This window comes from Drosophila bipectinata, chromosome 3R, assembly GCF_030179905.1.
Source record: "Drosophila bipectinata strain 14024-0381.07 chromosome 3R, DbipHiC1v2, whole genome shotgun sequence".
In the NCBI taxonomy this organism is placed as follows: domain Eukaryota; kingdom Metazoa; phylum Arthropoda; class Insecta; order Diptera; family Drosophilidae; genus Drosophila; species Drosophila bipectinata.
This window is the reverse complement of record NC_091739.1, coordinates 1349552-1372209: the sequence shown is the minus strand read 5'-3', so window position 1 is coordinate 1372209 and position 22658 is coordinate 1349552. Positions and strand designations below refer to the sequence as shown.

Genomic DNA, 22658 nt, shown 5'->3' with positions numbered 1-22658 from the left:
CACGTCCTGAGTTTTTTATTATGTCCGTCTGTCTGTCCGCGAACTAATCTCTCAGTTTTAAAGCTATCGACTTGATAGCTTGCACACACCCTTCCACAACCTAAGTCGGAGTGGCCGGAATCGGTATTACTTATCAATCGGATACCATATAATGAACAATAGGACTTTTCCTATTTTGGTCTTAAAAAAAATAACACCCTCTGCAAGGGTATGCAAGTTGGGTCTTTACCCAACTTTCGTGGTGTGACAGAAAGTTGGAACTTCCAACAGACTTTATTTTTGGTTAATTGATCAGACATACCAAATTTTATAAGGATCGGCCGTCTATATCCTATAGCTGCCATATAACTGAACGATCGGAAATGAAATTTGTTAAAAATACCTACTTTGGTATTTTTGAATATACAAGCTTGTGCTTTTTTTTTTTTAAATTTTTATTTTTAACAATTAAGGAAAGCTAACTTCGGGCGGAGCCGAAGTTTATTACCCTTGAAGTTAAAACCGGAAATATAATATATCGCAAACTTCTTTGCTACTTTGACACTAGATTATGAATTGTACAATTATTAATTTACTAGGTATTTAAAGTGCTTATCACTGCTTGGAGTTTAAGAGTGGTTACCGACTGTACCACTGTTAGCCCCTGCTGCCCTGTTATGAATGAAGAAAACAAATAAACAATAATCAGCAACTACACGGGCGTCTTTACTGGGACGGCGCTACAAAACTTTAAAGACCCCCAACATGTAACTATAAGATATAGTCGACCGATCGTTATGACATTTGGTAAGTCGGATCAACTGACCATAAATAGAATCTGTACGAAGTTATAACTTTCTATCTTCAAAAACACGAAAATTGGGTCATTTTCGATGATTCAATAATATAGCAACTATAAAATATAGTCGGCTGATCCTTATGAAATTTGGTAGGTCGTGTTATTTTGCCAAAAATAGCTCATGCAAAATTCGAACTCTCTAACTCTAAAAACACCCAAGTTATACTGTTGCCGATCAATTAGTTATTTGATAGCTATAGGATATAGTCGGTCGATCCCAGCCGTTCCGACTTATCCCTAAGAAAGAAAGGTGTGTGCAAAGTTGCAAGTCGATAGCTTAACTGAGAGACTAGTTTACGTAGAAACAGACAGACGGACAGACGGACATGCTCATATCAACTTAGGAGGTGATTCTGATCAAGAATATATATACCTTACAGGGTCGGAGATGACTTCTTCACTGCATTGCACACTTTTGACCAAAATTATAATACTCTGGAAGAAAAGGATGGAAGTCATGCAAAAATTTCAAGTATAGGTTATAGTTGATTTATGGAAATTTTAGTATCAGACCAATTTGGTATAATGTCAATTACACAGGCCGTCAATTTCTAATTTTTTTTCCTCCACGCTTAATTTTACCTGATCCATAACCTTTAGACTTTCCCTAACTAAAATTCAGAACAAACATAGGTTCCACCACCTAAAGTTTCCGCGATACACTTAAGATAGGAAATTTAACAAATGTTGCCATATAATAAATTAGTTAGGCCGTTTAATTGTGTGACCATAACTTTTTTTGTTAATAAAAAAAATTATAAAAAATTATTTTTTAAAATGTAGTTATACCACCTTAAATTAAACAAGAAAGGAAAGCTAACTTCGGGCGGAGCCGAGGTTGATATAGCCTTGCAGTTAAAAGCGGTTATATAGTATATCCCAAAAATCGGATACAGTTGGGCAATCCTCATGAGAATATCATTTATCAACACCATTTGCGATCGTTCAGTTATATGGCAGCTATAAGGTATAATCGGCCGATCGTTATGAAATTTAATAGGTCGGATCAACTAACCAAAAATTGAATTTGTTTGAAGTTACAACTTTCTATCTTCAAAAACACGAATGTTATATCATTTCCGATTGTTCAGTTATATGGCAGCTATAGGATATAGTCGTCCGATCATGAAATTTGGTACGTCGTATTATTTTGCGAAAAAAAAACATTTTTACAAAATCGGAACTCTCTAATTCTACATGTAAAAACTCTCTACTCAATTAGAACTAGAGGACTCAGGTAGCCAAATACCAACCTTCATAACACATCGAGGATTTTTTAGATACAAAAGATTGATGTTTGGCATTAACGCAGTTTCGGAAATCTTTCAAAGACGGCTTGAAGAGATCTTGTCGTCGTGCTCCAACGTCATGAACTATATCGACGACATGATTTTTTGATTAAAAAAAATGATTAATGAAATGATTATTTAATGATAATTTAATTAAAATGATTATTTTTTGGAAAAATAAGGAAGAGCACAACGAAGCGGTCAGAAAAGCTTGCGAGAAAAAACAAAAACGTATTTGGAAGACAAACATGATAAAGTTCGTGGGTCATATTTGGACGGACAAAGAAATTGAAGTAGATCCGGAGAAAATATAGGCTCCCAGACACAAAGCGTAGTTTCCTGGGTTTTTTACCTATGTGGGGAATTTTTATTCGAGACCTGGCGAATGTAACGGGTTACGGGTGTTGTTAAAGTAGGGTCAAAAGTTTATTTAAGGACCTTCTGAAGAAAAAGGATCCCACATGTTAAAGTTAGCGTTAACCAAGATTCCAAGTCTCTTATACTTTGACTCTAAAAATAAAACTCGACTGATAGCTGATGCGAGCCCTCTGTGGGAGCAGTACTGCTTCAATTTAAACATGACCTCGACCAAAACATTATTGCTTTCGCCAGTCGTAGTTTGTCGTAAACTGAGAGAGTTTGGCTTCGGTCTGGGCAGTGGAGAGATTCTATTTTTCGACAAGTTCGAACTTGTGACTGACCATAAGCCACTAGAGGCAATTTTTAGGCCTTCATCCAAACTACCAGCGCGTATTGAGAGATGGCTCCTGCGTCTCCAGGCGTACCATTTCAAAATAATTTATAAAACTGGCAAAGAGAATATAGCTGATTGTATATCCCGATTGTGTGAATGAGGACAATCTACTGTTATTATATTAAAGGCGAACACAGCATACTGCGAATTATTGAGAATGCTGCACCCATACCAATAGCTATATCCGAAATTGCTGAAAATAGCGCCAAGGATGAAGAAATCGTCGACGCAATAATGTGGCTTCAACAGGGTTCATGGGAGCCTGCAACTTCAAAGTGCCTAGTGCCCCACGGCACTAAGGCACATGGTTTTGGTGTTAGACCATGAAGGCCAACCGGGTGAATCGGCAATGAAACGACGACTACGATCTAAGTTATGGTGGCCCCAAATTGACAGGGACCCGGAGAAATTTTTGAAGGATTGTCTAGACTGCATCTTAGTAACCCGGGCGACAAATACACCGCCAATGAAGAGAACAGAGTTTTCAAATGGTCCGTGGCTATTAGTTCTAATAGACTATTACTCTAGGTACATGGAGTTTTTGCGCTCAATTACATCACAAACAATTATTGAAGCATGCAAGGACATTTTTAGTAGGCTATCCAAAGGGGCTGCGGACTGATAATGGTAGGTGGAATCCGCTGCTGGTGTTGCGGCTCCTTTTGTGCCCACCCAACCTTGGCTATGGTTTTTTCCCATAATAATATGATGGCCCCTAGAAGGTGTTAGGGAAGAGGTTTTCTATCGGAGATCAAAATTGTGTTTTTCCTTACAACATTATGATGATTTTATTCAAAATAAAAAAAAATTGACTTACTGGCATAATACAACATATTATTATTATTTTTAGGGCGCCAATTCAAAAAAAAAAATTATTCAAAACCAAATTAATTGTAGAAAATAAAGTACCCTGTACATTATTAGTATGATGCAATGCACGCTTTTATAGTTATAGGAAAGAGATAGAGATCTTGAAGTAGTTATAATTGTCCCTCTCTAAGAAGTAGAGAATAAGAAATTATGTATACCAACTTTTTTATTTTTCCTTAGCATACATTTTTAGTCGCAAATAATGTTCCGAAGCATACACACGGTTTTCTAATTTTGGTGGCTTCGAATTCTGCCGCTCAATACTAATCTCCTCACAAAATTGCCTTAAGGGCCTCTCGTTGGCAGCATATATACGAGGGTGGTCCGATAAATACTTAGCCTACAAAAGAAAAACAAAAAATTTTGGAAAAGTGCTAATTTATTTTTCAACATAGTCTCCTTTTAGGTCTATACATTTAGTCCAGCGATGCTCCAACCTTTTTAACCCTTCTAAAAAATATGATTTTTCAAGGTCTGCAAAATAGGCCTCCGTGGCATCGATGACTTCTTCATTTGATCGAAATTTTTGCCCGGCGAGTGACTTTTTCATGTTTGGGAACAAAAAAAAATCGCACGGAGCCAAATATGGCGAATACGGTGGATGGGGCAGCAATTCGTACCGCAATTCGACCAACTTTGCGGTGGCGAGAGCGGAGCCAGTGCATTGTCATGGTGGAAAAGAACTTTTTTTTTGGCCAAATGGGGCCGTTTTTATCGCAATTCGGCATCGAATCGGCCCAGTAATTCAGCGTAGTACGACCCTGTAATTGTTTTGCCCTTCTCCTGGTAGTCGATGAGAACCACACCTTGTGAGTCCCAGAAAACAGTGGCCATCACCTTACCGGCCGAGATCACTGTCTTCGCCTTCTTCGGAGCACTTTCGCCAGGTGAAGTCCACTGTTTCGACTGTTCCTTGGTCTCTGGTGTATTCCAGTGAATCCACGTTTCGTCAACGGTCACAAAACGGCGCAAAAATTCCTTCGGATTGCGTTTAAAGAGCGTCAAACACTGCTCTGAAGTGGTCTCTCGGTTACGTTTGTTGTCTGCAGTAAGCAAACGCGGCACCCATCGCGCCGACAGCTTTCCCCCAAACTTCATGCAGGATATAGCCCACGCGGTCTTTTGAGATGCCTACTGTATCGGCTATCTCGCGCACCTTCAATCGGCGGTCTCCCAATACGAGGTCGTGGATTTTGTTTATATTTTCCTCCGTACTAGCCGTTTTTGGGGCACCTGGGCGTGACTCATCAAAAACGGATATGCGACCACGTTGAAATTCATTGAACCAATTTTTGACAGTCGCCATCGAAGGAGAAGAGTCCTTCCTTAGCTTTTCGAAACCGCACTATAACAGACTTTAAGTTGTTGATGGCTTTCGGAATGACCATCCGGAGAAAATTATCTCGCGATGCGGACCGTCGATTTAGCCTCTTTCCATATGATGACCGGAACTGAACACTTAAGGCTACTTAATACATTTTCGACTTAGACTTTTTCTGGGGGATTTTTCTTTCTTTTCAATTTTTCCCACTTCACATAGATGTGTTTTCTTATAGCTAATTTATATGGAAAACTTGTGTCTAAGAGACCCTATCCGAGACCCCACGTTTGGGGAAAAATAAACCGCCGCCGACCACCGTCCGCCGACCGCCGAGTTGAGAACCGCGTTTCCTACTGAAGTGGAGTTCTTTTCGGCACTGTAAAGTGCCTGACGACCCACAATCGCAGCCGATGCTATCACCAAAAAGGAATACATCCAAATAATCGTATAATCGTAATCGCATCCAACATATCCAAATAATTTTTTCTTACTTTCATTTTCTTATTATTTTACAAATTTTAATTAACCAAACTTCACGACTTTACCGCTCTAGGTTTCAGATGGGAAATAATCATTGCCCGTTCGACAGACAGCCATTACCCTAGCCTTTCGCTTTTCCCTTTTTAGTCCCTCCTTGGCACTTTCTAAACTTTTCCCGCTGTTTACTTCCTGGAAGCGACCGCTAGCTGCCCTAACAGAGACCGCTACCGTAACAGCCTACCCTAACAGAGTAGCTACATTACAATACGCCTCCAACAGAATTAATTTTCAATAGAATTATTTGGGATAAGATCCCGGGAATGCAGGATTAAGTAGGAGAGTTTACTGAGCAAAGGAAGTAAACGTAAACATTGGAGACAAAGTGGTCCTCAAGAATGTCGATTTTCCCCATAACCTAACACTTAATTTTGACAACACGAAATATGAGGTGGTAAAAAGGGCAGGTGATATAGTTCAAGGCAGAAGGGGAAGTAGGGGAAGGCAGAACGCTGATGAGAAACGTTAGTCACCTCAAGAAGGTTCCCAAAGCAAAAGAATCACCCGATGACATCGATACGGACTACCATACAGATCCTGCTATGGACCAAGTTTCAGTTTTATTACCACTCATGCAGCGAAACCCTGGAAGGATGGACGAACCTAACCAGAAAGGACTAAAGCTTAAGCTTATGAGGAAGGAAGGGATGTGGGAACCGGCAGCAAGATGCGAAGCCAGCATCGACGCTTTTCAGGAGAGCGGCGCTCTCCTCTCTATTCGCTCTTTTCTCTATTCTTTTGTAACTAGGTTTAGTTTAAGTTCGGCACTCGAAGGGATCGGAGAGTGAGAATAAAGAGCATTATAAAATGTATAATTGTGCGTGCAAATTTATGGAAGTGATGTGTTGTTACAACACATATAGTTCCATTTAACTTTAAGGGTATATCTATATTGGCTCCGCTCAAAGTTAGATTTCCTTTCCTTTTTTATAAAAAAAATAAACAAACTTAAGCAATCTTAAACCTTAAACATTACATTATTATTTTGTTATATTTTCTGACTAACTTTAACATGCATTTTGGGCGAAGATGAGTTTCGAAGTAAGGTTGCCTGTGAGAACGATACTATGCCTCTGATGTGCAATCCATACTCTCGACTAGCAATATACAGTGCATCTTTTGGACACCTTCAACAAGGAAATGTGATGTGTCGGCCAAGCACCAACTCTGATTTTAATAGAATGTCATTGGCTAATTCTAGTAAGATGACCATGTTTTAGTTTCCTGTGTTTCTATTTGAAAATTTTCAAGGTTGTATGGCTTCGTATGCAACTGAAACAACAATGCAAATATGTCATGGACGCCGTCGATGCACTGTAGTTGCAGATACTGCCACATTTGGACGTCCTTGCATTGCCGATTTCCAGTTGCACCTTAAAGTTGTATACACTTGTAGTAAGTGTTTTAAATTGGAGCAAAATAGTTTCTTCTCTTATATTAATTTATTTTCAGTTCCTCGCAAGGTTTTGAAGGATCGCTTTGAGACTGTACCCGCACCCGATGAACCAAAACAGTCGGAACTTTACTTAGACTTAAATGAAATTTATGACGAGGATCAATTCTACAAAGAGTCGGAAGCTATTCCACCAACTCCGAAATTGCAAGGTGCGGACGGAGAAATGTCTTCAAACGAAAAGGTTCACAAAGAAGGCCCATCTTTATCAAATAGTAATGTGCCGGCAGTTTCAATTCAAGATAAAAGTTCATTGAAAGGTAAATATGGGACATTTTTTCTGGCATAGATTATGTCCTACTTGCTTGTCCTGTCGTCTCATTTCATCATAATATACATAGCGATAACTTTTACTTTCGCAAGGTTTTTCGCATTGCAATGCATTATTGGCATAAATAAAATTTCTGAAACATTTAATATACTGCTTTCCTTAATATGCGCGAAAATACTTCTATATAAAGATGAAGAATAAAAAATTTTAAGCGAGAGTCCGATCTGAATAAAACACATTAAACAAGACAGGAAAGCTAACTTCGGGCGGAGCCGGTTTGATGTACCCTTGCAGTTAAAACCGGATATATATCGCAAAAATCGGATATAGTTGGCCGACCCTTATGAGGATATCATAATATATCCAATTCCTTAGAAAACAAAATCTAAAAAAAGTCCCAAACTTATATAATATTTTCAAGACCACCAAAGTTGGTATTTTAATCAAATACCATTTCCGATCGTTCAGTTATATGGCAGCTGTAAGATATAGTCAGACTATCGTTGTGAAATTTGGCAGGTCGGATCAACTGACAAAAATATAATCTGTACAAAGTTCCAAGTTTCTAACTTTAAAAATACGAAAGTTATACCATTTCCGATCAATCAGTTATATGGCAACTATAGGATAAAGTCGGCCGATCCCGGTCGTTCCGACTCATATACTGCGTGCAAAGGAAAGAAGGGTGTGTGCAAAGTTTCAAGACGATAGCTTTAAGGCTGAGAGACTAGTTTGCGTAGAAACAGACAGACGGACAGACGAACATGCTCATATCAACTCAGGAGGTGATTCTGATCAAGAATATATATACTTTATAGGGTCGGAGATGTCTCCTTTACTGCATTGCACACTGTAGACCAAAATTATAACACCCTCTGCAAGGGTATACAAATATTCTTATTTGTCTCGGGTGGCGGCGGGTACGTGGCGGGTACAAATATTTTTTAATACATACATATGTAGTTTTGCATACCAACTTGCTTGAATAAGAGTTTTGATGGCATTTTAAGCGCAAACGATGAAATGCGTCGTGCCGCTGAAATGCAAAATGAAAAAAGAAAGAAAGTTGATATAACATACTTCTCTCACTTCCTCTTAAGCGAACGGTAGTGTTTATTTTTGTGCGCACTGCGTATATGATAAATATTGGTGTAAGCCGGTGTTTACATAAGAATCGAATTTAGAGAAAATTCAGAGAATTTAACTTATATTAAAGTTCTATATTTGGAGGCAAATTAATAAAAAGTAAAATAAAAAGTAAAATAAAAGTAAAATAAAACAATTATTCTATATAAAAGAAATAATTGGTGCTATGGACAAGGAATGTCCGCATTGTCATGCTCTGAAATTTGAAAATGAGCGAGCGGGGATGTGTTGCGCATCAGGAAAAGTGCAACTACCAGAAATTGAAATATCACCTGAACCATTGAACGGCTTACTTATCGGCACGGATCTAGATTCTAACGTGTTCCTGAAGTCAATTAGAACATTCAATTCATGCTTCTAAATGACATCGTTCGGAGCAACAGAAATAGTTCCAAATACTAATACTTATGCAAATGGTCAACATTATAATGTTGGAAGCGCAATTGCCAATCGTGTGAATGCACGTTGTGATTATAATAACCTTGATTCATTTTATGCCAGACGTATCGTCAGCAAGCTAGATGATCTATTGAACGACTGCAATGAATTGTTGAAAATATTAAAATCACATATGCACCAATTACAAAGCGATAATCACGCTATTGTCACAAAAAATATTGTTCACGCTATAGTACTAAGAGATTGAATTGCTGAATTACGATTAAATAATAACTTAATAATAAAGCTTGCCTTTTGTTATTTTTATATTCCCTCATGGTTCACAGCGCTCCAGATGACTTTATAATACATAAGCCTAGAACTGAGTAAATTTTGTACAGAAATTATAAAGTCATCTGGTGGCAAAACAACGTTTGCCGGGTCAGCTAGTAATTTGAATAATTTTAATTACAAGCATAGCTTGGCTCTGTTTCTCCATTTTCTTTTATTTTGTGCTTTCGTGTGCACTAGAGGTCTTATGTTTTCTCTATTTCTGCAATTTTCCTTCGCTCTCTCCAAAGCTCGCGCTTCGGCTCCTATTTGTCACAGTGGTAAAAAGTATAGTTTTTTTTAGTTCAAGTATAGTTAATGTTCAATTTTTTTTTTAAATTTTTAAAAATTCTTAATTAATAAAAAGGCATTTAAACTTGTCTATTCAATAATATCTTGTAACAAGTCAATCTTCTCATCCCAACCTACCATCCATTTCTGGCTATATGAAAACGTCGTACACGCCAAGTGTGGCGGATTCACAGCGTCAGTTTTTTTTTTTTTTTCCGGTCTTTTAGAATTTGGAAATGGCTTGTGCATCAATAAGAGCATCAGCTAGCATTCCTGTATTCATCATAAAGCTTAGAGGCCCAGACGACCGAGGGGCGCTCGAGAAACGATTTGTTAGTACATATTAAGCTATTTAAAATTTGTTAAGCTAAGAGGAGTTAGTAAGGAAATTTAAAATTCTATATTTTAAATTAGAGGGACAGGAAAGTGATGTAATAGAGTAGAGACCATTGTAGTTCGAACATAATACCCTAAAAGGGTCATGCAGTGCATATGTCGAACTACAACGGCTAAGGAGCAGAGGACTAAAGTTTCGAGTCCTTCTATTAGGAATGTTAAATTTTAAGCGTTTTAGTAAATGCTGGCTATCTACATCCCCGTTACTAAGACTACACCGAGCATTGTCCTACGATTTGTTAAGCTAGGTAAGTTTATGAGTAAGAGTAATAGTAATCTACTATTATAAGATGGAAGGTGAAGATTTGCATCCCAGTTTAGACCTCTAAGTGCAAATATTAAAAAATTCTTTTGTACGGATTCTATGCGGTCCGGATGTACTCCATATTGGGGACTCGTAATCGTACTACCGAACTGAGCGGACGTGCTTTGTCCGAGCTCCGGGAAAACTTCACTTCGCTTATATTTTCGCCAATATAAGCGAAAAGACACTGAAATACAATTTATTAAAAGCGACAGACAAGCTTTTTTTTTTTATAACAGTTGTAATGTGCTAAACCAAAACTAGTGCATTGTTGAAAAAAAAAAATACGTACCACGCAATGAGCTCATTGAGCAACGACCAAAAGAACGAGCGTAGAAGTTCAGTGAACCAAAGAAACGGCTTCTACTCTTACTTTTCAACCCGCGATACCGAAGTGGAAAAATCGGCGCTTAAAAGCAACCCGGCTTTACTGACCGCTGAAACCCAAAGGGCACGGTCTTGCTCACCCGCTCTGCTCACTCCGACTCCCGCGTCATGGAGTTCGCAGTGTAAAACCCCCCCTCCAATATCGGAAACAAATTTCGCACCAACAACAAGCAGCGCTACAACTTCTGCAACAACAGCGAAAACCCCTGCAACTCAAAGTACCACGACGTCAACGACTACAGCGAGTACAAAAACAACAACCTCGGAAAGTGCCAAAACGGCAACGGCCACACAGACTGGAATGGATCGCTACATCCAAATTAAGCGCAAGCTTAGCCCGCAGAGTAATCCGGCAGGCAACAAAACAAAAATTAACCGTGTCCTGAACAACGATAATGAACCAGACAGATCCACTACTAACAGATTTGCCCTACTGGCGGAGGCTGAGGAAAACTAACCAGCCCAAGACACCGCAAAAAAACCCAAGCCCCCTCCAATCTATATTAGGGAAAAAAGCTCGAGTGCCCTGGTCAACAAAATTGCGTCGTTGATCGGGAACGGTGAAAACTTTCATGTTGTTCCGCTTATCAAAGGGAACATCCATGAAACAAAGGTGCAAACCAAGACTGAAGAGCACTTCCGAATAGTGTCAAAATATCTGGACACTGTACAGAAAAACTATTACACGTACCAGCTGAAAAGCAGTAAGGGCCTACAAGTGGTAGTAAAGGGAATAGAACCTGATGTTACCGTCGAGGAAATAAAAACCGCCCTTAAAGAAAAGGGCTTCGCCGCCAAGAATGTTATTAACATTCTAAATAAAGATAAAAAGCCACAACCCCTCTTCAAGGTCGAGCTCGAGCCTGAAAGCAGGTCGCTGAAGAAGAACGAAGTCCACCCAATCTACAACCTGCAATATCTTTTGCATCGGAAAATCACTGTTGAAGAGCCACATAAACGTAACGGTCCAGTGCAATGCACTAATTGTCAAGAGTATGGACACACAAGGTCTTACTGCACACTTCGGGCTGTCTGTGTAGTCTGCGGGGACGCCCACAAGTCCGCTTGCTGCACTACAAACAAGGACAGTACCGTGAAGAAATGTGGAAACTGCGGAGGCAGCCATACGGCAAACTATAGAGGATGTATTGTGTATAAGGAGTTAAAGAGTCGCATGCGTCAAGCGACCGCAACGCGCAACCAAAATCCACAGAATGCGTACGTTTCGTCAAAAACCACGCCAGACGTCTTCTTCGCCAAAGCTGCGAGATCCTCATTCGGTCCACTAAACACCACCAACGGCTTCTCCTATGCCGATGCTCTACGATCTGGAAGGGAAATTCCAATTCAGCCTAACTCTCAAAGCGCTCAACAGGCCCCAGAACAGCCACACAGCAAAACGGAAACTATGATGCTTACCCTCCAACAAAGTATGATGGAGCTTATGTCATTCATGAAAACGACCATGCAAACGCTTGTTCAAAACCAGAACATGGTGATACAGCTGCTCGTAGCACAACAGTCCAAATAATCTATGCAGGCGCTACGAATATCAATGTGGAACGCCAATGGTGTCTCACGGCATAAACTAGAATTGTCACAATTCTTGACCGAAAACCATATTGACGTTATGCTACTGGTGGAAACGCATCTTACAAGCAAATACAACTTTCATATAAGAGGCTACACAATCTACCGCACAGATCATCCAGATGGGAAAGCCCACGGCGGAACTGGAGTTCTAATCAGAGAACGAATTAAACACCATTTTCACAAAAGGTTTGCAACAAACTTCTTGCAGGCCACATCGATACAAATTCAGTCAAGCAACGGAATCCTTTCAATTGCTGCCGTTTACTGCCCTCCTCGCTTCTCAATCTCGGAAGGACAATTTATGGACTTCTACAATTCACTTGGGGATCGATTTATAGCCGCAAGAGACTACAACGCCAAACATACGCACTGGGGATCACGTCTAGTGACTCCCAAAGGAAGACAATTGTACAATGCAATTATAAATGTGAAAAATAAACTGGACTACGTTTCCCCTGGAAGTCCCACATACTGGCCAACAGACTCACGAAAGCTCCCAGACCTTATTGATTTTGCAGTGACAAAAAACATACCTCGCAATCTAATAAGTGCCAAAGCAGTCTCGGACTTATCATCAGACCACTCGCCTGTGCTTCTAACGCTTCTTCAAAGCCCAGAAATAACCGAACACCCCTTCAGTCTGACGACGACAAAAACAAACTGGCTAAAATACAAAAAGTACGTGAGTGCCCACATAGAACTCGCCCCGGATTTTAACATGGAATCGGACATCGACTACACTACGAGCGCCCTGGAAGAAGTACTCGTTGCGGCAGCTAAAATCTCTACTCCTCATAGGAAAGAAGTAGACCGAAACAAACACTACAAATCTAATCAGCAAAACGAACAGCTCGTGCGAGAAAAGAGGCGCACGCGTCGTGATTGGCAAAACAGCAGATCACCAGCTTCAAAACAACGCCTTAAGGAAGCAACCCGATCACTCGACCAGGCTCTTCACCAACAGGAAGAAAATGCACAGCTGAGGTACATCCAGAATCTCTCGCCAACAAGCACAAAGTACCCCCTGTGGAGGGCCCACCCAAATCTTAGTGCCCCAATTGAAACGACCACCCCGATAAGAAACTCTTCGGGATGCTGGGCTCGCAGCAACGAAGACCGAGCTGAAACATTCGCCACACATCTCCAAAGTGTCTTCCAGCCAAACCCAGCCTCAAATTCATTCCTCCTGCCAGTAATTCAGCCAGAGTCCTCCCCTCAGCCAGCCGCACCTCCATTCCGGCCGAACGAAATCGAAAAAGTCATAAGAGGGCTAAAACCAAAAAAGGCTCCCGGTGGTGACCTATTGACCCCAAAGATGCTGATCGAACTTCCAAAATGCGCTATAGAGGTCGTCTGCAAACTATTTAATGGAATCATTAATCTTGGCTATTTCCCAAAAAAGTGGAAGAAATCCATTATTATAATGATTCCGAAGCCTGGAAAAGACCACACAATTCCGTCATCATACAGACCAATAAGCCTTCTATCTTGTTTGTCTAAACTGTTTGAAAAATGCTTGTTAACTCGCATAATACCACATTTGGAAGCTTGCAATATCATCCCGGCACACCAATTTGGCTTTCGAAGAAACCATGGAACCATCGAACAAGTGAACAGATTAACATCCGAAATACGCTCAGCCTTCGAACAACGAGAATACTGCAGCGCTATTTTCCTCGACATATCTCAAGCTTTCGACCGAGTTTGGCTCATCGGACTCATGCACAAAATTAAAACGTATTTTCCAACATACACCCACAAGCTACTGGAATCATACCTCTTCAATAGGGTATTCTCAGTGAGATGCAACGCAGCTACTTCGGGCGACTACACCATCGAAGCTGAAGTTCCACAGGGAAGCGCACTCGGGCCGTGTCTATATGTTTTGTATACTGCGGATATTCCTACGAGCGCACAACTAACAACGTCAACGTTCGCCGATGATACCGCTATCCTTAGTCGCTCCAGATGCCCAACGCAGGCAACAACCCAACTGGCTAATCATCTCACAATAGTGGAAAGGTGGCTGTCCGACTGGCGCATTAAAATAAACGAACAAAAGTGTAAACATATAACGTTTACTCTTAATAGACAAACATGCCCTCCGCTCTTACTAAACGGTATGCAGATCCCTCAAGCTAACGACGTAACGTACCTTGGCGTTCACCTTGATAGACGACTTACCTGGCGTAAGCACATCGAATGCAAAAAGATGCATCTAAAACTGAAAGCCAGCAGCCTCCACTGGATCATAAACTCACGATCGCCACTGTGCCTGGACTACAAGTTACTACTGTACAATTCAGTCCTAAAGCCAATCTGGACGTATGGCTCCCAGCTGTGGGGGAACGCGAGCAGCAGCAACATAGACATCATACAGCGCGCACAATCAAAAATCCTGAGAACTATCACAGGGGCACCTTGGTATGTTCGCAACGAAAACATCCACCGGGATCTGGGCATCCTCGCAGTGAAAGACGAAATCGAGAAGCAAAAAGAGTCATACAAAGAAAAACTGTCTTCGCACCCAAATTTTCTCGCTCGGGGATTGACTCGGGTTTCTAGCGTATCCCGCCTTAGACGCAACGACCTCCCAACCCAGCAATCGATTTTTAGGGCCGTCTAACTCCGTATCAGTCAATATGACTGTTAGTTAAGTTAAAAATATAAGATTTGATACACCTCTTGTTAGTCTCGCAAAGAGAAGATTCAAGAAATAAAAGCAACGTTAAAATAAAAAATAAAAAAAACTCAACAAGAGTGAGTGATTAACTGAATCAAATGCTTTGCTGAAGTCTGTGTAAATAACATCGGTTTGATATCCCTTACAAAAGCCATTTATGACAAAGGATGTCAACTCCAGTAAATTTGTGGTGGTGGAGCGACGCTTAATAAAGCCATGCTGACAGGGAGAGATGATCGAAGAGCATAGGTGTTGCAAGTGAGGGGTAATTAATTTTTCAAATAACTTTTGAATTACCGACAACTTAGAGATGCCTCTGTAGTTGGCAGCCTCGGACTTTTTCCCTTTTTTATGTAGGGGAATTATGAAGGATTCCTTCCACTTAAGGGGAAAAATCGAGGTTTCCAAAGATAAGTTGAAAAGTCTTTGAAAAGGTTTGCACAGAGCCCTGGCACAGTATTTTAGCACACAGCCTGGTACTCCATCGGGGCCTGGCAAATAAATGGGTTTGACCCTTAAAAGACCAGATAATATGGTAAGTTGTTCTCAGAAAAAAACGGACAGAAAATAAGATTTGCTGCTTGAATGTTATATGCGTAAGGCTGATCAGTCAATTTAGGAGGAGAATAAGTTGTTTGAAAAAATTCTGCGAATAGATCGGCAATGGCCTGATGGCCATGTCAAACATGCCCGCGGTGAAGTCATGGTAAGTTATTAGTGACAAAGATGGTGAGTTATCGACGTTGGACCATTTTAATTCTGGGATATTAAAGTCGCCCACCGCTACGAGTTGGTCACGATCCGTCATATGATTAGAGACGTATCGAATAGCGGACAAATGCTGCCAATATGTGGGCGGTTCAGACATAAGAGGTACATATGAACATGTAATGTATAAAGCTTTCACGGACATAGTGATTTTAACGCAAATAAATTCTATGTCACCAAACTCTTGGGATTTCACCTCTTCAGGTGAAATATCTCAGTGCCAATGAGCAATTGTCCGACACGTCCTCCAAGGCATCCCTTCAAGTGATGCCACAGGTCCAAGTGAATGAAACCTCCGTTAGAGTCACCCAACAGGGTTTCCACTGTCCGAACAACCGGTAACGACTGTTGCTCAGTTTTCGTACCAGCGACACCAAGACCTATACAGGTGATTCCTCCACCGAAACATATATGGGCTAATCCTGGGGTCGCGAACGTACGTTCGTACGCAATTAGTGCAAAAAATTAAAGAAAAAAACATTTTCTGAAACTTTGTATACCCTTGCAGAGGGTATTGTAATTTTGGCCAAAAGTGTGCAACGCAGTGAAGGAGACATCTCCGACCCTATAAAGTATATACATTCTTGATCATGATCACCTCCTGAGTTGATATAAGCATGTCCGTCTGTCCGTCTGTCTGTTTCTACGCAAACTAGTCTCTCAGCCTTAAAGCTATCGTTTTGAAACTTTGCGCACACCCTTCTTTCCTTTGCACGCAGTATATAAGTCGGAACGGCCGGGATCAACCGATTATACCCTATAGCTGCCATAACTGATTGATCGGAAATGGTATAATTTTGGTGTTTTCAAAGTTAGAGAGACAAGCTCGATCTTGGATGAATTTACTCCTAGCCCCTTCCTAACTGCCCATGTTGAGAGAACCCTCAGTTTGTCCGTCATGCGGTCGCATAGAGTTTGGGGAAATTTTCCAGTGAAAGCAATTGCGACATCATCCGCATAAGCGATAACTTGCAAACAACACCTTCTAGGGATCGTAGTAGTCTATTAACCGCCACGTTATTAGAGGGAGAGTACACCTCCTTGCGGTGCACCTCTTCTGACGTATTTTTGAATAGATTCTCTTCCTAATATCGCCTCAACAGTCCTATTTACCAAGATCTGCTTTATAAGGCGTTCGGATTGATCCTCTATTCCTAGTCCCGTCAGCGCATTGGTTATCGAACATGGCAGGATGTTGTTGAACGCACCTTCTTTGTCTTTTCGACGAACGTAGTGATTTCGTGGAGTGCCGTCTCCGTGGATCGCCCGTTCCTATACGAATGCTGTGATCCCGAGATATCATCTGGGTTAATTGCAAGATTAATGTGGAGGCTGATTAGTTTCTCCATTGTCTTGAGGAGGAAGGACGACAGGCTTATAGGTCTGGAGTCCTTAGGGGTGCAGTGTGATGGTTTTTCCGCTTTGGGTATGAATACGACCTTCGCGATGGCTATTCTGAAATTTCTGAGAAAGCTTTCCTGACCCATGACCTCAGTTTGGTTCGGCTTTGATTAATTGTGCCAGGAAAATTGCATCTGGGCCTGGGGATTTGAAGGCCTTGAAGCTGTTTATCGCCCAGCTGAGGTACCTATTACTCAATAGGTATTCGAGTTGGTTTGGGAGGGAAAGGCTGTCCCCCTGTCTCTGCGTTTCCGGGGTTGTTTTTCCCTTTAGAGAGCACTCCGGGAAATGTGCATATGTAAGAGCCTCTAGGGTTTCTTTACTGGACGTGGTCCAGCTAACTTCCGAAGTTTTAATGTATCCTACATTTGGTGCAGTTGTTGCGAGGACCTTCCTGAGTCGGGAGGCCTCCGATGTCTGTTGCATGTTCGTGCAGAATCTGGTCCAGGTATTCCTCTTTGTCCTACACAGTTTTTTGTTGTACTGCTTGGGGTCTGCTTTATACGCCTCCCAGGCTACTTCTGTGTTTGCCATACTGGCGAGATGAAAAGCTTTGCGGGCCCTGGTCTTAAAGGACGCAAGTGATTTCGACCACCATGGGAGTTTTTTTGACTTGCTACTGCCCGATCTGCTTTTGGGACAAGCTTTATTGAATAATGCCGTTAGCGTGTTCACCATTGAATCCAGGTCTTCCCTGCAGTCAATCTTTCTAATTTTTTCTTGTATAACTCCCAGTTTGCTTTTCTCGGGTTGCGTACTGTGAGTCGATTGAAGTTCTTGAAATTGACCACTATATGTATGTATCGATGGTCCGAAAAGCGTTTCTTTAAGACTACCCATCTAACAATTTTGTCAGCTAGGGAGTCAGTGTAGAAAGTAATGTCAATTACTTCCCTTCTGTTCTTGACTTTGAGGAGGGTTCTGTACCCCTTTTACCCACCAGAAGATTGGACCCTAAGATAAAATCTTAGATTGACTTAACCCTCTCGTTCTGTAGTAAAGGTTTATCTGTAAGGTTGTCACAGACATTCTTAAAATTCTCCAACACAGTAACCTCTGCCAAGTCGTTCCGGGTTCCACCTCCATCCCGACGCCTCTAAGTGCCCTTGCCAAGTCGCTCTTCTCTGAGGTGTACCCTTCCAGGATGTCCTCCTCCTCATCTGACATTCCTTCCGGGTGCCCTCTTCGGTCGGCTCCTCCAAGTCTGGCTCTTGTGCATCTTCCTTCTCCATCCCAGCAACTCCTTGGCTTTTGAGGGCCTTGGAGTTTGACGGGTCACTGACCCCATTTCCAGACATTTTTAGGGAATTCCGTTCTCCTCTTTTTATACCCTTGCAGAGGGTATTATAATTTTGGTCAAAAGTGTGCAACGCAGTGAAGGAGACATCTCCGACCCTATAAAGTATATATATTCTTGATCAGGATCACCTCCTGAGTTGATATGAGCATGTCCGTCTGTCCGTCTGTCTGTTCGTCTGTCTGTCCGTCTGTCTGTTTCTACGCAAACTAGTCTCTCAGTTTTGAAGCTATCGACTTGAAACTTTGCACACACCCTTCTTTCCTTTGCACGCAGTATATGAGTCGGAACGACCGGAATCGGCCGACTATATCATATAGCTGCCATATAACTGATTGATCGGAAATGGTATAACTTCGGTGTTTTTAGAGTTCAAATTTTACATGAGAGTTATTTTTGGCAAAAGAATACGACATGCAAAATTCTGTAAGAATCGGCCGACTATATCCTATAGCTGCCATACAACTGAACGATCGGAAATTACCCAAGTTTCGTGTTTTTGAAAATAGAAAGCTGGAACTTGGTACAGGTTATATTTTTGGTCAGTTAATCCTTACCAAATTTCATAACGATCGGCCGACTATATCTTATAGCTGCCATATAACTGAACGATCGGAAATGGTTTTTGGTAGAAATACCAACTTTGGTATTTTTGAAGATAGAAGTTTGGGACTTTTTTTAGATTTTGTATTGTAATAAATTGGATTATATATTCATATTCCCATAAGGATCGGCCAACTATATCCGATGTTTGCAATATATATCCGGTTTTAACTGCAAGGGTATATAAACTTCGGCTTCGCCCGAAGTTAGCTTTCCTTTCTTGTTTTTGTTTTTGTTTTGTAAAATAGAATTCATATTTGGACCCACGAGCTCACCAGCGGGAAGGGGTTCGTGCATCATGACATAGCCCGCTTGTCACGATAAGCCTGGTTAAAACTGGGAGGTCGGCCGGTCCCCCAGAGTTCGCATATTAGCGTCCGAGCCCCCCCTCGGACACGCATCCTTCGGCATATGCTGTTCCACCTTGGATTGGGGTAATTTAAGGAAAGGAGTGTTCTTCTCCCCGCCCGACTACAATTAGCCAGCATTCACGACAGGGACATGAATTTACCGAGACCTATTTCCAGCCACCCTCACGTTGAGAGTATAGTCGCACTACAAGCGGTGTACACAGTTACGGCACGCAATTGCTTACGTGTAGGTCCCATGTTGTACCCGTTGATCGGATATAAATCACAAATATTGCATCTACTTTGTCGATTGTTTTAAGAATTTTATTAAAAATCCAATAAATTAGAATAGTAAATGAAAAACAACAAAGGACGGCTATAGTCGAGTTTTCCGACTATATTATACCCGGTACTCATCATTTCCAATTTAACTAACCCTTATAGTTTAAACTTTAACGCAGTGAGCGAAAATAACGTTGCTTTTTATTTCATTTTTCGTTAATTTAATAAAGAAAGCTTTCTAGTTCATCAACAAATGAAAAACTAAGCTTCCCTATCTATATTTTCTTATGAAGAAAGCTTGTTCTAACCAAATTTAGGAGAAAATTTTTCACAGTGGAAACTTTTTTTTGTAAGTTTGGGCTGTCAAATGAGTCAAAATGGGAACAAATGAGAAAACTACTAAAAAAATTTGAAAGTGCTCACACCAGGGCCGTAGCTAGCATGGGGCAGGTGAGGCGGTGCCCCAGGGCCCCGAAGGGAAGGGGCCCCGCCGGGACAAAAGACTTCCGTATAGGGGGCCCAAAATTTACTTGTTGCCCCAGGGCCCCCGAGGCTCTAGCTACGGCCCTGGCTCACACTGTAAGTGTTTGCCTTTCACTGCTTTAAAGGTATGGATTCTCAGCAACAAATTTTTCTTGAATACCTTTGTGCTTGGTAAAAACAACAGCTCCCATACTGCCGATTCAGTAGGGAAACAGACTAAAAAGTCTATAACTCCTCTAAAAATGATCCGATTTGAATGATTTTTGATTTGATTGAGGATGATTGAGTGAAGATTGGAAATAAATCATTTTCTAAAAACATTATCGAACTGGCGCTACAACCAGATTTCTGTTTCGAGAGCGGAAGTGGGCGTGGAATATTTTTGAAAAAAACTTGAACTGCGTGGGTATTGTAGGAGTCTCCATGCCAAATCCTATAGCTTTATCTCTTATAGTCTCTGTGATCCACGCGTTCATACGTAGGGACGAACAGACAGACATGGCTAATAATCATTTTGGGGTCGGCGATGATTCCTTGTCTATGTTACTCACATTCACACTACTACAATATACCCTTGTACTCTGCGAGTACCGGGTATAAAAACACCAAGTTATTTCATTTTCGTTATATCAGTATCAGTTATATGACAGTTATAGGATATAAACTGAGTTCAAAGGAAAGAAGAGTGTTAGGCAAATTTCGCTTCTTCGCTATGTATAGCCGAAGAATTAAAAATTTTTTTTTTTTTGTTTGGTCTGAATGAATTGTATACCAATCGAATGGTATGGCTTAAATTGGATCAATACACAATGTCAAAACATTTGCCAAAAGTCTATCAGTTTGATGAAAATTTGCGTAATAGTAAAGGGATTTTGATTAAAGAAATTCTCCTTTTTTAAAGCTAAAAGAATCTTGCCTATCCGCTTTATTAGTTAGTTTCCTCAAAAGAAAAATTTGAAAAAAATTGAGTATACTAATTTTCATTGAAAAATGCATTAAAAATTTTCAAACATCTTTTGTTCTACAATGCTTATGAGTCCTAAGTTATGTCACTTTCACTTTAAAAATTAAATAAAAACCCTTCAAAATTCATAATAATTCACAATCAATAAGAACCAGTGAAGCTACCAAAACCACAAAAACATTATGTCATTTGATATGTTTTTATCTTTCGTCAAGACTTAACATGTGTGTAGTAAGTAAAAAAATTTCATTTTTCAAAATTGCCACTAAATAACTATACTTTTAAAGATTGCTCTTGAGATGATTTCCCTCATACTTCCCTCTCTTTCTCTTAAGCGAACGGTCGTATTTTTTTTGTGCGCACTGCGTTTATGATAAATATTGGTAAACCGGTGTTTAAAACTTGTGAATAAAATATATTGAGAATCTTAAGAATCTTAAACTTAAACCGTATCGCTTCGCGAGTGCTGTGGTATATTTGGAGTCGAATAAATAATTTGTATAATTTCAATTCCAAGCATAGCTCAGCTCTGCTTCTTCCCGGATTATCTCTATTTTTGAATTTTTCTTTTGCACTCTCAAAAGCTCCCGCTTCGGCTTCCTATTTGGGACAGTGGTTCAAGGTATAGTGTTTTTTAACTTTTTATATATTAATTTTGTTTTATTTATTAAAAAATATGGAATTCAAACTTGTCTGAGCTATGAAATCTTGTAACAAGACAATTTGCCGGGTTCACTGCCTCAGTTTCGGATGCCATTTCCCGTAGGTCTGGTATACACTATTGTTGTGAAAATTGTCGTGCTGTCCAAGGCGAAATGAGGTCGTTCATGAGACAGACCAAAAATGGATTTAAAGAGTTGATCACTGGTTTTCGTAAAGTCAATGACCAGCTCTGTGCGCTTGACACTCAGCTTAGCAGCCTTCAGCTACTAACGGAGTCTCCTAAGCATAAGAAATCCTCTGTCTGTGATCCGCCTCAGTCTACTCAGCCGTCAATAACGCAGCCGCTCATATCTCTGGCCACCCCAAGGGCTAGAACTGAGAACAATTCGCCGTCTGAATTTCTCAAGGAAAATGAGCAATTGTCTGAGCAAATGTCCTCTGTGGTATCCCTTCAAGTGATACCACAGGTCCAAGTAAATGAAACCCGCGTCAGAGTCACCCGCGTCTTCTTTCAAGATTCGTGTGCCGCGCTTCAAGACGATTTGTTCTTCCAGTTTTTGGCCAGAGAATCTTTTCGTCCAAGAACATCATCCTAGTTCCGTAAAAAAAAAAGTTATAAAACCAGTGGGAGTGAGACTTCCCAATATCGGAACCAATGACCAACCCTCCACCTCTTATTTGTCCACTAACCCAAAAAACTAGTATCTTCACTAACACTTACCTATTAGAACACTAGGGGCTCCGTAGAAAACTCCCTAAACTATATTCTGATAGTGCTTCCTTTGCATCCCATATTATAGCCTTTACAGAAACTTGGTTAAAGCCGGAGATCTTTAGCTCCGAAGTTTTTCCTAGTAAGTACACCACTTTTAGACGGGATCGATCACAGCGAAGAGGGGGTGGAGTCCTCATTTCGGTAGACTCTACTCTTGCTTCTGAAGAGGTGAAATCCCAAGAGTTTGGTGACATAGAATTTATTTGCGTTAAAATCACTATGTCCGTGAAA

The 22658-nt window shown here is 40.7% G+C and overlaps 1 protein-coding gene across 10 annotated transcripts in view; it reads left to right on the top strand.

Annotated features, from left to right (window-relative positions):
* LOC138926556 (uncharacterized) overlaps nt 1-22658 on the top strand; it is a 463340-nt gene that overhangs the window by 160659 nt on the left and 280023 nt on the right. For 9 of the 10 annotated variants that reach the window (XM_070281100.1, XM_070281102.1, XM_070281103.1 and 6 more), the window contains 3 exons: nt 6639-6809; nt 6861-7004; nt 7062-7322. The exons of the other annotated variant lie outside the window; for it this stretch is intronic. In XM_070281100.1, coding sequence (XP_070137201.1) covers nt 6639-6809; nt 6861-7004; nt 7062-7322 — 576 coding nt within the window. The remainder of the gene's footprint in view (nt 1-6638; nt 6810-6860; nt 7005-7061; nt 7323-22658) is intronic. 10 annotated transcript variants of the gene reach the window in all.